The 15,528-nt window shown below is 39.5% G+C and overlaps 1 protein-coding gene across 1 annotated transcript; it reads right to left on the bottom strand.

The window, feature by feature from the left end:
• Nucleotides 1–1,268: 1,268 nt before the first annotated feature.
• Nucleotides 1,269–15,491, bottom strand: NDUFS3 (NADH:ubiquinone oxidoreductase core subunit S3). The gene is made up of 7 exons (XM_032227337.1): nucleotides 15,340–15,491; nucleotides 14,437–14,502; nucleotides 11,371–11,468; nucleotides 9,681–9,830; nucleotides 5,272–5,397; nucleotides 2,453–2,572; nucleotides 1,269–1,517 (listed from the first exon to the last, which is right to left on the bottom strand). Exons 1-7 carry the CDS (start codon nucleotides 15,380–15,382, stop codon nucleotides 1,344–1,346), a joined length of 777 nt encoding a protein of 258 aa, XP_032083228.1. The 5' UTR covers nucleotides 15,383–15,491; the 3' UTR covers nucleotides 1,269–1,343.
• Nucleotides 15,492–15,528: the final 37 nt, after the last annotated feature.

The raw sequence follows: 15,528 nt of genomic DNA, 5'->3' as shown, positions 1-15,528 counted from the left end.
AGCACAGTCCATTGCACACATCAATCACAAGTTGTAATAGCTGGCTGGCAGCTAAGATCAGTTTTAAATAGTAATTGTTTTGCAGTGGTCATCCAAAATTGCAGATGTAACTCCTTACTTGCGTCAGGCAAGCGATTAGAACCTAGCAAGCATCTGTCTTTAAGCATATACGGTAGTTAAATAAGCAGTTATTTTTCCCATTCACTCTTCTCATTCTATTCTTTGCCAACAGCAGTCTACATGCAACTAGCTCCTCTTGTTTTTCTGACTGCTGAGAAGGAAAACTAAGATCCAAGCTGATTGCGATTTACAAAACCACAGGATTAAAGGTTCTCCTCGAAACAGCCCCATTTTTACCTCAAGCTAAGATCAGAAGCAGCATGTTTCGTTCCAAGTATAAGGTAAATGCTGTCAAACCATGAAATTCTGTTCCCAATTTGAAGCAACCATTTCAAGCTTGGAATCTCTTGCACATTTTAAAAAGCATGTATGAGCTGGCAGATGGTGAGCATCTCACTCATGACTTCCCATATTCCTCAGTAATAGACACTGAAACCCCAGGAAGGCTATTCTGATTAATGTTCCAAGTAATGGTGGCTGCATGATTACAGCTATAATTCAGAATGACACACATTCCTTTCTATGATATAGGTTCCCACCTGACAGCTTTTTATCAAAAGTGTGAAAACATAAATCAAAATGGAGTGACAATGAATGGTTACAAAGCCTTGAAGATCTTCTCACCCATTCTTTGCCTGGAGGCTTTTTTGCTGTCTCAAAGAGAAGCTCAGCTCACCACTTGTTATATGTTCATTTTCCTTTAACCCCTTTCATTGTCTCTCCCCTTCTTTATTCCTCAACACTCACCACCACCACCTGAAACCCCTCAGGCTCTTCCACAGAGCCAATGACTGATAGGTTGACAGCAATAGCAATAGCCAACAGCACTCAGACTTATGTACTGCTTCACTGTGCTTTACAGCCCTCTCTAAGTGGTTTACAGATACAGGTCTGCATACTGCCCTCAACAATCTGGGTCCTCATTTCACCAACCTTGGAAGGATGGAAGGCTGAGTCAACCTTGAGCTGGTCAGAATTGAACTCCTGGCAGTTGGCAGAATTAGCCTGCAATACTGCATTCAAACTCCTGTGCCACCACGCAATTAGCAACTAACTCAATTCACTTTATAGATAACATTTTCTTTCATTTCACAACCAATCAGAAAGCTCAATTTCTCCCATACATGACATAAGCAGAAACTTCACACTGAGTTTTAATTCTTTTTATTATATATAAATAGTAATTCGGCAGAGGGGTGGCAAATGTACCCGTCCCCCACTTCTCACTGTTGTTTCCCATCTCCTTTCTTCTCTCCTGGTTCTATCTTCAAGGTTTGGGGAGCCTGGCGATAGGCAGGGAAAGCCTCCCAAGGACTGTTGAGGTCAAATTTGCGGAACTCCTGAGACAATTCCAGTGGCTCTGCGACCACTCGCTTCACCTCATCATCATACCTGACCTAATAATGGAGAAATAACGTTAAAATTAAAGGAGGGCTAGACTATCAAAGGTGGCTATAAGAGGCATTTTGATTTTTTGCAAGTCATTTTTCCCCTTGATATATACAAGTGGATTGTTATTCAATACTAAAATGTCATCTTTGCTAATAAAATCTCCCTTGTCGCTATCTTTTGGGGATGCTACTCCTCATGTTCATGCCCGGTCCTCGGCTTCACATCCCCACCAATGAATGAATTCTCATTTGTAGGCTCAATCTAGAAGTGGAGTATGACTAGCATTTGTGGAAGCCCATAGCAGATCTGGCTGTTTGTTCTGAAACTATTTCCTAATTGGCAAACCGCAACTGTATACTTTCAGTAGCTACCAGCTACCAGATAACAATGACAGAAGAAGACTTATCATCCCCTTTGTATATCTATGAGCTTCCTGAATGTATCTGGGTGGCCTCTGCAATGCAGGACCAGATGGGCTCTGCTTTGCTTATGTTTGTTATTATGAGGTATTGTAGAGGAGACCAGCAGGTCAGTGCACTGTTCAGGAAGATGAAGGAAGCTGGTTTGCTCAAAGCCGCTTTGGGAAATTATTTCATCCTTGCATTTTAGTTATGCGGGTGATGACAGATTCTCTATATGGGGATGGCCATTTTCTCCTCAGATCCAGTTTGCTGGTTCTGCTTTCGAATGGAGAATCGGTGAGGGAAGAGGGAATCTCTGGTGGTGCAAATATTGTTGCTACCATTCAGCCGCCTCCAACCCAGATGGACAGTGAGGGATGACAGTTTTCCCACTCCTGAATTAGCCCATTCTTACTTGCTCTCCTGTCTACCTCACAACAGAATTCCATGGGAAGCCCAGTTTTTTATTCTTCAGCATTAAAAAAAGTCACATTATGGATGTTGTGAAATGACTTCGTACATCATTATCTTATTCATACCTCCACATATCCAGAAAGGGGAAAATCTTTCCTGAAAGGATGGCCTTCAAAACCGTAATCTGTAAGGATTCGCCTCAGATCTGGATGGTTGGCAAAGAATACTCCAAACATATCCCACACCTAGAAAAACAGAAATCAGGTAAGTGAACAGCTCAGTATGTTGACTTTACAAATGCTAGCTGATTAGTCTGATTTCTCTGATTTGGATTATGATTTCCCAAACATGAAATATTAGCTATTAATTGCTAGGAATGTAGGCAGCTGGTAGAAACAACTGGAACTTAAATTAACAAATGCTTGAGATTTACAAAAGTACCAGTTGTTTTATTTATTTATTACATTTATATAGCTGTCCCATCTCACCAGAAGTTACTCTGAGCAGCATCCAACAGAACCACTGATTCACCATTTGTCGAAGTAAATCATCAGGGGTGAGCACAAAATGGGGAAAACATTTTGTTTGGAAACTGGAACAAACTAGATCATCCAGTTTGGCAAAAATAATATTCCAGAAAATACATTACCTGTTATAGGTTTCAGATGAAACAAAATCTAGATGGCTTGCATGGGCCACGGCTGGTGGGTGCCACTCTGCAACTCCTGACACAGTATATTCCACTCACCTGTCTCACTCACTCCCATCTTCCCAGCAGCTTGTATGTCTTCCTTGCCCTCAATTGATGCTGCCAGGATCCCAGCATGGTGTGCCCTACCAGCCTACTTTCCCATTTTCCTTCTTTTCTCTGAGACACTGATGTCCTTGATTTTTCCCTCTTATGCTAATATTTCTGCCTGGAACAGAGTACCCCCATTTCGTTCCATTTGTATAAATAGGCCACCCCAAACCAGCTATTCCATGTACCACATTGTTTGCCCATGGAACAATTTGTGCATTTCATTATAGAAAGCCAGGTTAGTATAGTAGTAAAGATGCTGGCCTAAAAAAAAGGCACGAAAGCCTTTGAACTAGGACAATCCACCTTATAGCACTGTGGGGAAAATAGGAAGCCGGATTATAAAGAACTGCCTTAAATTCACTGCCTTAAGTTATATATAAAATAAGGTGGGGGGGGGGGAAATATACTAATCCATTTAAATCACCCTGTTAGCAATATTAGCAAAATAGTGTGCAAACAATGAAAGCAAAAATAGCTCTGCTTTCAACAAAGTATCTGTAAAATGGAAAGATGACATCTCCAATATAAAATTTGGCAATTTACAAGCAGAATCTCTATTAGCAAAGAACCAAGCCTAAATACAAATGACAGATAACTTTATTTGTTGAGCAGCAACTGGATCAACTTGATGAAAATCGAAATTCAAAATGGATCTGTATTTCATTAAAAGGAATTATTCCATGCTGATATATTAAAGAATTCTAAAAGTTAGTTGTATATATATAAAAAGCGGGCCATTTCAAAATGGTAGTGCTAGTCGTAACTTATAAAGCCCTTCATGGTATTGGACCTGGGTACTTGAGAGACCGCCTGCTGCCAATTACCTCCCAAAGACCCGTTAGATCTCACAGGGTCGGCCTCCTCCGGGTTCCGTCCACCAGCCAATGCCATCTGGCTACTACCCGAGGGAGGGCCTTCTCTGTAGCAGCTCCGGCCCTTTGGAATGAACTCCCCACGGAGATCCGGACCCTCACCTCTCTCCAAGCCTTCCGGAAAGCCGTCAAAACCTGGCTGTGCCGGCAGGCCTGGGGTTGATGAGTTCCCCTCCCCTCTCGACTGGTATGGCTGTGTGATTTTCGTGTATTTTAATTATGTGTACTGTGTTTATGTTCCCTTTCCCCCCTGAGTTGTTCGCCGCCCTGAGTCCCTCCTGGAGAAGGGCGGCATACAAATAAACCAAATACAAAAGATCAGGTTCAAACTGAAGGGAAATATTTGAAAATGAATGGAATCTAAGTGTGATTTAAAACATGTTTATTCTCCTTTTTCCTAATCCCTAAGTATACTAAACACAGTTTTGCAAAAGATGCATTATATATAAACACTATTATCTATTCTTGTCACGTTTCCCTGTATATCATGACAATTTCTTGATCCCTAAACCCATAAACACAAATCCTGCACATCTGGAAAGATTTAAATTAGAGTAATCAAATATGTCCCATCACAACTTATCTTGGCATGCCATTCACCTATGATGCTATACTTTCCTTTTGGAACACTAACAGAAATTGGCTCTGTAATATGAAAAAAATGATGCTTATTTGAATTACCCAGTTCGGTTTTGGCTCGAGTCAACATAAAACTCTTTTTTTTTCATTTGGTATACTCTTCATTCACCCCAAATGTTACCATTAAGATAACATTTGTTCATCAAAAGAGACAGAAAAACGATTTGGACAACCAAAATTCTCCTCTGTATTTATATGTAGATTTTGGATTGCATTTCTAATATATAATCAGCATCATTGAGAAGGTATTCCACAGTATAGAAGCACTAGTACATTCCTTGAAATAAGAATATTAGCATGCGTGGGGAAAAAAGGAAGGAATGAACATTTATCACTTCTAAAAGATTTACCAGTAATCTAGACTGCAAGTGTCAGAATGGCTGACCTGCAAATAAGGAATAATATCACCGAAGTCATAATGCCAGCACTATTGGGACTTTAAGCAATGTTGGTATCAGAAGCTCAACTACTGTAAGCTGTTCAAAATTCCTGTGAATGAGTTGGGCAACAATATAAATTTTCTTGAATAAATGAATGAATGAATGAATATTTTCAAATGTGTTAATAAACGGCAATGGGAAAGAAGACAATTCCTTACTAGATTCCCAGGATTATCATCCCTAATGCTTACCTCTCTTTCATACCAATTTGCCCCTTCAAACAATGGTGTTATAGAGTCAATCGGTGTCAATTCATCAGTATATGTTTTCACACGAATTCGGGAATTATAGTGTAGAGATAAGAAATTGTAGACAATCTATGACAAAGAATTGAAATGATGGATTAAAAGATGCTTGCTCAGCAAACTCATGAATCAACAAAATCAAAATTGGAATGACAAGGTGCAGGGGGGGGGGGGGAGGCCAAGGGTAAAGGGATAAATCTCAACAGGGATAATATCTGTGCAAATAAGTCAAGTGCAGATCAATATTAAATTATTTTTCAGAGACATTTAACAGACACTCTTAAATTGAACAGTGCTCCACCTGTAAAATCATTATGAGTTGTTTTAAATTATCCTCCAAACCTGGAGTAAGGCTTCACAAAGGTCTAGGCTTTAGTTCACACAGAAAACTCATAAAAGATAAGATCAAAAACGTTTGAATCTAGAAGTATATAGGAAACCCTAGATAGCTATACGGACACACCCATGGAGTAACAGACAAACATATCCATTCGCATGCACGTGGAAACACAAGGGTCAAATTCTGCCCTGATTCCTCTGCGAGCAAATCAACCTTGGCTGATCTTTTCTTGATTCTGAAGCAAACTGTCATCTAATCTTTGTTTACAAGCAACTTTATTTGGCTGAGAATCAAGAGTACTTGTTTCACTAACTTCCACTTTGACAGTAACAATTTGATACACCCACATCCAAAATAGGATGGAAGACAGACCTTACTTTCTCTGATATAAGTGTTTTATTGGCTTATTTTTTTAACTTTAACTGAAAAAATCCTCTGATACTGTAGAAGAAACATGGTTTCACAGATCTCCGCTCATCTTGATAATGCCAGACTTTACCCTTGTTGTTTTAATACTTAACATTCACTTTGCATTTTTTACTTTCATAATAATCTAAGATTTATTTAGCTAAAAAGTGATGTCAATTGCATATATTTCCAACTGTTAATATTTTCAAATGTAATTTTAATTGCAGCCATCATCTCTTTCGACCCTGTCACTCTTATATTCACTACATAAATTAAAAGTTATAGAAACAATATACATTCTTGCTCATCCTCTTTCCTGTTCTGAACTATTCTGTTTCCTTATAATAAGAAATTGAATTCTAATTATAAATATTGGGGGTTCTGACAACTACTAAGCTTAATATATTCCACATTGTGGCATGATCTATATCAGTGGTGTCAAACTCAATTTCATCGAGGGCTGCATAGGATTGTTTGACCTCGGGTATAGGTGTGTGTGCGTGTGTGGCCATTCAACATCACTTGTGTTGGGGGTGCCTTTGGCGGCCCAAGCGCTCTGCTAGAGAAAACAGACTCCCGAGCTCCGTTTTCAGCTGTGATGACTTCCCGCAACACTCTGCCAGCGAAAACAGATCTGGAGGGCCACTCACAGGTCCTTTGCTGTTTCAAGGGTGGCCCCATGGGCCAGATCTAAGCATCCTGCTGGCTGGATCCGGCCCCTAAGTTTGACATCCCTGATCTACATTCTACACAAAGACTTTGTTGTAGTCATCTAAACAAATACCTCTTCTTCTCCTTTCATTTCTTGTTCTCTCCATGCTCCATCTTTTATTAGCAATCTGACTGCATGTCCTGCTGTCTTTTTTGAAACCTACCAGTACTGTATATACTCGAGTATAAGCCTAGTTTTTCAGCCCACTTTTTGGGCTGAAAAAAGCCGCCTCGGCTTATACTCGAGTCAGTGAAAAATTTGCCCGAAATGGAGGAGAAAAAGGGGCGGGGCCATGCCGCTGGGTGACACTCGTGAATGGCCCAGTGCCCCTGTGAGTTTCCCCTCCCTCTGTGTCAGTTTGCCGCGCAGCGCGCACCGCACCATCCCCCCTCCTCACGTTCTAATGTAATGCAGGGCTGTCTTACGATTACCCTTCCTCCCCCTCCTGCCGCTCTGCAACGATGTCCCACCTCCTCCTTGTTATGGCAAGCAGCCACATAGCGATGTCCCACCTCCTCTGGTACAGTGATCCAATGATAGGAATCACTGTGCCGTGTGTCATAGGAGGCGGGACATCGCTCCCGCGGCTGCACGGGACATCATCATCACTGCGGGACATCAGCATCATGAGGTGAGTGAAGTATTTCATTGAATACACCACTAGTTTACTGTTTTTCTTTGAAATAAATATTCAAAAACATTATTGGTATCTATTTTTATTTTTGAAATTTACCGGTAGCTGCTGCATTTCCCACCCTAGGCTTATACTCGAGTCAATAACTTTTCCAGTTTTTTGTGGTAAAATTAGGTGCCTCGGCTTATATTCGGGTCGGCCTATACTCGAGTATATACGGTATTTATTCAGCAACCTTGTTTATGTAGCAAATTTGTATTTGGAAATTTTCCTTCATTTGCCTCTCCCTTCTTTGGTACAAGTACATATGTCAATTCATTCTCTCTTTCTTTCTCTCTTTCTTTCTTTCTTTCTTTCTTTCTTTCTTTCTTTCTTTCTTTCTTTCTTTCTTTCCTTCCTTCCTTCCTTCCTTCCTTCCTTCCTTCCTTCCTTCTTTCTTCTCTCTCTGTTTCCTCTTTGCTTTTCCTTTCTCAATGTAACTACCTTCCTCCAACTTATTTTTTGTTGTTTCTGCTGGAAGGGGGGGATTATATATTTTTGAGTGCTTTTGAGTGTGACAGAGATCATCTCCATAGTAAGAGGATAAAATAACCAGTGAAGGAATATTGCTGTATGAGTTATTGTCTGTCTGTTGTCTAAACTCCTGATCTTCAACTCTGTAAACTATTTTTAAGACCTTCTATCCCTTTCCATGAAACCTTGTTTTTCCTCACAATGGACCATATGTAAACTCCAGCCATCACAGTTTTTCGCTCTCTCCAATAGTAAAAAAAATAGATTGCTTTGCATAGGCTATAATGTAAACAAACTGACCATAAGGGGGGAGCCACTTAAAAACAACGGCAGACTATACAACCAAATATTTAATATAAGAAATAAAACAAATTTAAAATATGCTAGCAGAATATTTAAAATAGTCTGCTAGTAGTGATCCCTCACATGCTATATCCAGGAAATGAAGTTTTTAGCAGGCAAGGAAAACACTATTGCCTCACCAAACTCTAACACAGAAGATAAATTGTTGCGAACCAGTTAATTATTGTTTAAGGATCTTCAACTCTCTTTCTCTTTACCTAGAGTATTTTGCAATGGGCTCTTAACACTTATTTTCACTTGCAATCTTTTCAAAGGAAAAGAGAAAATGGTCCAGTTCAGCTGAAGAAGAAGCAATGGAAACTTAAATGATTTGATCTGAAGGTGAAGATCATCAAAGCGTATGATCCCAGAAAGAATGTGAATATTTTAGCACAAGAAGGACTGGCCCATTCCACCATCTTCACAGTTTTGATGGATAGGAAAAAGATCAGAAAGGTGATGAACACCAGAATCCAGGAGCAGTTATAAGACAGCAAAAAATGCCCATGTTATATTTTGAATCAAAAATCAGATACAAAAGAGGATGCCAATCAGCCTTCTTCTTATTCAGGCTAAGGTACACAGCATTCTCAAAACACTGAAAGAATGAGCAGAGCAGATGAGGACTCTATCAAAACATTGCCCAGCAGGCATGGTTGTTTTGAATGGATTCAGTGAAGATTTAATTTCCACAGTGCATACACACACATTAGGTGAACTGCACCTTCCTTAAAGGCTTGTGCACTTTCCCCGAGCTTCACCATACCTTCCATGCACCACCCTCATGCACCTTCCCCAACACTACTCACTTTCATACAGTCATGCACCTCCCTCACACACCTCATGCACCGTTGAATCTTCTCCTTGTATCCTTGAATCTCATGCACTGCCTTGCACTAAATGGCTGTCATATTCATTTAAGAAAATTTACACAAGCAAATCATTACAGAGAAGCTAATGCTTTTTTTCCAGATATAGTCAAATGAAGTTTTATATAATACCATCACTGCCATCACTGCCAACAGCCATCACTGTTTCTTTTAAGCAAATTTTTAAGCAACCATGGAACTTTCTTGTAAATTTTACAAAATAAATGGTGGGTTTTTTTTTTACATCATATAGTGCATAATATGAGAAGTATTTCTGCATTGGTAACAATTTCCATCTACAGAAGATGAAGAAAACACCTTTGTCCCAAAACTTCCTGATAGGACACCTGGAAGTCAGGAAACATGAAGCTAGGTGGATCTTAAGTATGTGAATATGCAAGAAGAATACCTTCATACTTTCTGAACAGACAAGCTATATAACCAGTAGCTTAATCCTAACCCTGTAACCTTAATAGCCTTTGTATTAAACGTATCATAGAATTCTACAGGCACTACATATTGAAATGTAGATCTTACTTCGAAACGGTATTGCCGACTTGGAATATCGACTGCTGTCAGGTCAACTATGTTTCTGAACTGGGCATTTGTGTGCTCTTTCAGAAAAGCTATCACAGGAAGGATTCCATCTGGATGAATTAAAATTTCCAGCTCACTGAAACATGTTATCTGGTAGAGAAAGAAAAAGTAACACATTAAAGGGATTAGCTTATGAAAACAGCAATGCTAAGCAGGCTCATTTAGTGCTAATTTTTTATTTCAGTCATTGACTAGCAAAATTTACAATCTTAAAATTAAAGCCACCACTATGCCAATAATTTAATATACCCGGTATAAAAATAACTAGGGTTTAAAGTGGTAGCACATATATAGAAATGTAATTAAAGAATGGAAGAAGGAATTTTAAAGTCAATGATAAATACCACTGTATACATAAATATATATATATATATTTATTTATCAGCACAAATGCAACACATATGGCATGTGACACAATACATGCATGAATACATACATACATACATACATACATACATACATATATATGTAGAGCCGAGGTGGCGCAGTGGTTAAATGCAGCACTGCAGGCTACTTCAGCTGACTGCAGTTCTGCAGTTCGGCTGTTCAAATCTCACTGGCTCAGGGTTGACTCAGCCTTCCATTCTTCCGAGGTGGAAGGATGAGGACCTGGATTGTTGTTGGGGGCAATATGCTGACTCTGTAAACCGCTTAGAGAGGGCTGAAAGCCCTATGAAGTGGTATATAAGTCTAACTGCTATTGCTATATATATATATGGCATCATGTATAAAATTCATGATAGCTTTATGTCTTTTCCGTTACTTTTTCCCAGGAGGTTCTGAAATTATCTGCCAGTTTTAGATGGCCAATGCAAAAGAGTTGCAGAGTAATTCCAACAATTAAGTAAAAATATTTAATCCAGGGCTGGATTGATTCCTGCTTCCCACTGTAATGCCTTATCTGCTCATTAAAGGTAAAGGTTCCCCTCGCACATATGTGCTAGTCGTTCCTGACTCTAGGGGACGGTACTCATCTCCATTTCAAAGCCAAACAGCCAGCGCTGTCCAAAGACATCTCCGTGGGCATGACTAAAGGATGAAGGTGCACGGAACACTGTTACCTTCCCACCAAAGGTGTTTCCAATTTTTCTACTTGTGTTTTTATGTGCTTTCGAACTGCTAGGTTGGCAGAAGCTAGGACAAGTAACGGGAGATCACTCCGTTATGCGGCACTAGGGATTTGAACTGCCAAACTGCCAACCTTTCTGATCAACAAGCTGTGCGCCTTAGCCATTGAGCCACTACGTCCCTCATCTGTTCATTACTACTCATTTAAATACTACTTAACACATTTATTTATGAAAAGGCAGGATAGCAATGATATAAACAAACATAAATTGGATTAGTTGGATTATGACAACTGAAAGTAATTTAAACACTTGTTGCACTACTGTGCCTTTCTACCATAGGTACTCTTTAGTGCAGTGTTTCTCAACCTTGGCAACTTGAAGACGTCTGGACTTCAACTCCCAGAATTCCCCAGCCAGCATTCGCTGGCTGGGGAATTCTGGGAGTTGAAGTCCAGACGTCTTCAAGTTGCCAAGGTTGAGAAACACTGCTTTAGTGCACATTTTCATTCCAAAGTGAGCTGGCATTTCCTAGTATAAGACAAATAATTGGCAGTACTCACCTGGACTTGTTGAACATATTTAGGCAGAATTTCAGCAACATATTCTCCAAAGGCAGACAACTGTTTCTGTGTTATTTCATCCTTGGGTCTAATTGTGGCTAAAAATAAAGTTTAGAATGGTAAGTTAGAAAAATAAGAGTTTCGTGTTTTGGTCTTATTAATTTAAAAAAAAAACAATTAAAAAGTAAAATTAACAAGTTATAAAAATAATAGTTGGGGCCAAAACCGGGCTAACGTAAAGCAACTAAAACCCTTTGAAAATACAACATAATTGTATGTGCATGCCTACAAGCAATCATACAGTATTTACTGGAGCCCTTTGAGTGACCATGAGTGAAAGGAGAACCAGAACTTTGCTTACTACATTTCAAAGGCAAGACAAAGAAAAGGCAGGCACAATGGAAATTACATTATAACATTGGAATATTTGCAGAGAAACACATCCATATGGACTTATTATTATGTATTCCTTCCTATTAGGTTAGCATGTTAGCCATGCTGTGTTTGAGTTATAGTCAATGAATACAAACAATTTGGTTTGCTGGGCCACAGGTTTCTGACTGAATTTTTTCCCTGTCGCTACTCAGGAAAGGGATGCGGTCGCTCAGCGGCTAAGATGCTGAGCTTGTCAATCAGAAAAGTCAGCAGTTCGAGGGTTCAAATCCCTAGCGCCGCATAATAGAGTGAACTCCCATTACGTCACCCAGCTTCTGCCAACCTAGCAGTTTGAAAGCATGTAAAAATGCAAGTAGAAAAATAGGAACCATCTTTGGTGGGAAGGTAACAGTGTTTCATGTGCCTTCAGCATTTAGTCATGCCAGCCCCATGACCATGGAGACGTCTTCGGACAGTGCTGGCTCTTCAGCTTTGAAACAGAGATGAGCACCGTCCCCTAGAGTCAGGAACGATTAGCACATATGTGCAAGGGGAACCTTTACCTTTTACTCAGGAACACTTCAACTTGCTGTGAACGTTTCTTACAAGGACCCCAGTTGATAAGTAAGGAAGGGGGGGAAACATGTCAGATTTGATAGTGAACGCAGTTTACATGTGTACAGACAGGTGTGTGTGTGTGTGTGTGTTTGTGTGTGTGTGTGTGTGTGTGTGTGCGCGCCAGTAATCTTTCACCACTGCTTAGAGTGTTACTATATATCTAAAGCAAGCTTAAAGTTATTCCAACTATGCTTGGACCAGAGGCTGAGATGAAGTAAGAACTTTATTTTCACCATGGACTGTTGCCTGAAACATTCAGCTTTCTACAGAGATAACGTGGGAAGATAACTGTAGTCATCCTCAATGAGACAAATTTAAAACGGTTTTTATGGTAAATATTTCAACATTTATAAATGGGTAACAAATGCACATTTCTTTATATTACTTGAATGTTACCACAATCTGCTAACTCTGGATAGTTTACAATAACATGATTTAAACACAAGTAAACATTAAAAAAAAATCACATACATCAAATATGGGCTTTGGAGAAGAGTGACAATACAAAGGTTCAGGTGTATTGTAAGAGTTAAGGCTATCCATGACATCAGAGGCAGGCAACAAGAGAGAAAGAAAGTCCAAGTTCCCTTTACTTATTGCAGAAGTAGTAGTAGTTAGTTTATTCAATTTGTATGCCGTCCTATTCCCGAGAGACTCCCAAGTGAACCCTGAGTGGTTTCTCAAATGATGTTCAAACAGAAGTAATTATTTCTGAAGGAAAAATAGAACCTCATCAGTAACTTGATGTAGGTAAAAGGTAAAGGTTCCCCTCACACATGTGCTAGTCATTCCTGTCTCTAGATTCTCTAGGTGCTCATCTCTGTTTCAAAGCCGAAGAGCCAGCACTGTCCAAAGATGTCTCCGTGGTCATGTGATCAGCATGATTAAATGCCGAAGGCGCACGGAATGCTGTTACCTTCCCACCAAAGGTGGTTGCTATTTTTTTAACTTGCATTTTTACATGCTTCCAGATTGCTAGGTTGGCAGAAGCAGGGACAAGTAACGGGAGCTCACTCCGATACATGGTGCTAGGGATTCAAACCTGTGACCTTCTGATCAACAAGCTCAGCGTCTTAGTCACTGAGCCAGCTCATCCCATTGAACCACCGCATCCTGGATGTACACCAAGTTAGTGCATGATGATGTACTACCATGCAAAACGTCAAAAGTAGTATTTCTGAATTCAGTTCAGAAACATATAAATAATTAATACAACAGCAAAAGAACATGTTGCCAAAAATGTAACGTGTATATCAGCAGCTAGTCTGACACAAATTATGCCACCTGTACCTTTTCCATCATCTTTATGGATAGCTCCATATGGAATACACTGCAGTAATCTAACTGTGTAACCACAGGTCACTGGCATCACTGCTCCATAGTGCAGGTACAGTTGTACCAGCTGCACCTATAAAAAGGCTACCTTAGTCAGAGCCTTCTCACACTGAGCTACCAGGTCCTCTTAATCCAGAAACCTGGAAGGAGAGTGCAACCTCGTCCAGAAATCTCACTGAAACCAAACTAGAGCCAATATGTTTCAGTAACTCCTTTGTCCTAAAATTTAATTTGAGCAATCTTTTATAACCTGCAGAAACTAGTTCAGGATATATTAATATTTTTAAAAAAACAATTAACAATATTAAAAAGAAAAGTAATTATTTTTTCTGCTGAGATATTTCAGACATAAAAACCACTAAAAAAAACTCCTAATATTTTAAAAACTTGGCCACAAACTATAACATAAAGTCTTGCAATGACTGAAAGTTAAATATATTAACATAAAAGGAAGGAACTCGCGGTTCCATTCTAGGATGTCCATATATTGTTGGATTACAAATTCCACAATCCCAAGCAACAATAAAAAGGAATTATAGTCCAGCAATATCTTAACATTTAGAATTAGGGAAACACTGCAGTGTTAGCAGGATCTTAAGCATGAATTAGATAGAATATTTTGGAATTCCTTTAGCCACTCAAAAAATTAATATTTTAGATGCACTGAAATAGACTGTTGGCCTACCAAAACTGTCTGTATTGAAAATGCTGCTTGAATATTAAGTAAATCAGACTTACGCTTAGTTTCAGCAGAAGATTTTCCTTGAAACCGGGTCTGCAATAGGACTGCAGGGCGCCCAGCAGCTACAAAATTGAAAAAAAAGTCTATAAAATTATATATTATTCTTTATGCTAATAAAGAATTGGTCCACAATTGGAAGCAGGTCAAAGCTAATGTTCCATTGGATAATCAACAGGAAATCCCTGAAAAGATAATGCTAGTGAAAGGACTTCAGAACAACTATTATTAACTAAAGTACTACTGCTTCATAGATTAGAGATTCATATACAAAAATGTTATGTTGAAATATTGTTCTCATCTAAGGAGCAAAGACTACATATGTGGGATTTAAATTAATTTTCTTGTAGCTATTTCTATGGAGATGCTTTGTTAACACTGTTCTTTTGGGAAAACAGAATAAAATCACATTGCTCCAAAATATGTTTTCATTTTAGTACGATAAAAACACGGTGAACTGTAATTTGTACATTTATTTGGGATAGATCGATTATATTCCAAACTGTAATAGATTAAAACGGTGGACAAATATAAGTTTAGGAACCCCAGAGCAAAACAAATCCACAGAACAAGGAAGAGACACTACGGTGAAGTTCATGTTCATAATAGAAAGAACTGTTTGTTCCCACTACGGTACATACAGTAACTGTCGATGGCTCCATCTTTAGAGAATCACGGGAATTGTAGTTTTGATGAGGGAGTGATAAAGGCTAGGTGACAGTTCCCTAACCTCCTTAAGCGAACTACATTACCCGGCAACCCGTGGGAAGAAAAAGACATGTCCTCCAGAAATAACAATCGATGCCCTTCTACCAACAGTACTAATAACCAACATTGCCCCACCAGCGAAGAGAAACTTCACCCAATTCTCCCATTAGAGTCAGGCAATTAAGCAAGATCACCTCTTAGCCCGACCCGGGCTAGCCCTCGAACTGCCGCAAGCATCCCCACCGTCTCAGAAAGCCCAATTCACAGGCTAGATTTTTCAAGGACTTCAACGCCGATCCATCGTGCGCTTGCGCAGCGTGGCGGCTCCTCCAATTGGCCCGACGGAGAGGAAGTCTCGCGACCGAGGCTGTAGAGGCGTTTCC

Source organism: Thamnophis elegans, chromosome 1 (assembly GCF_009769535.1).
Source record: "Thamnophis elegans isolate rThaEle1 chromosome 1, rThaEle1.pri, whole genome shotgun sequence".
NCBI lineage: Eukaryota > Metazoa > Chordata > Lepidosauria > Squamata > Colubridae > Thamnophis > Thamnophis elegans.
This window is presented reverse-complemented; position numbering and strand designations above follow the sequence as displayed.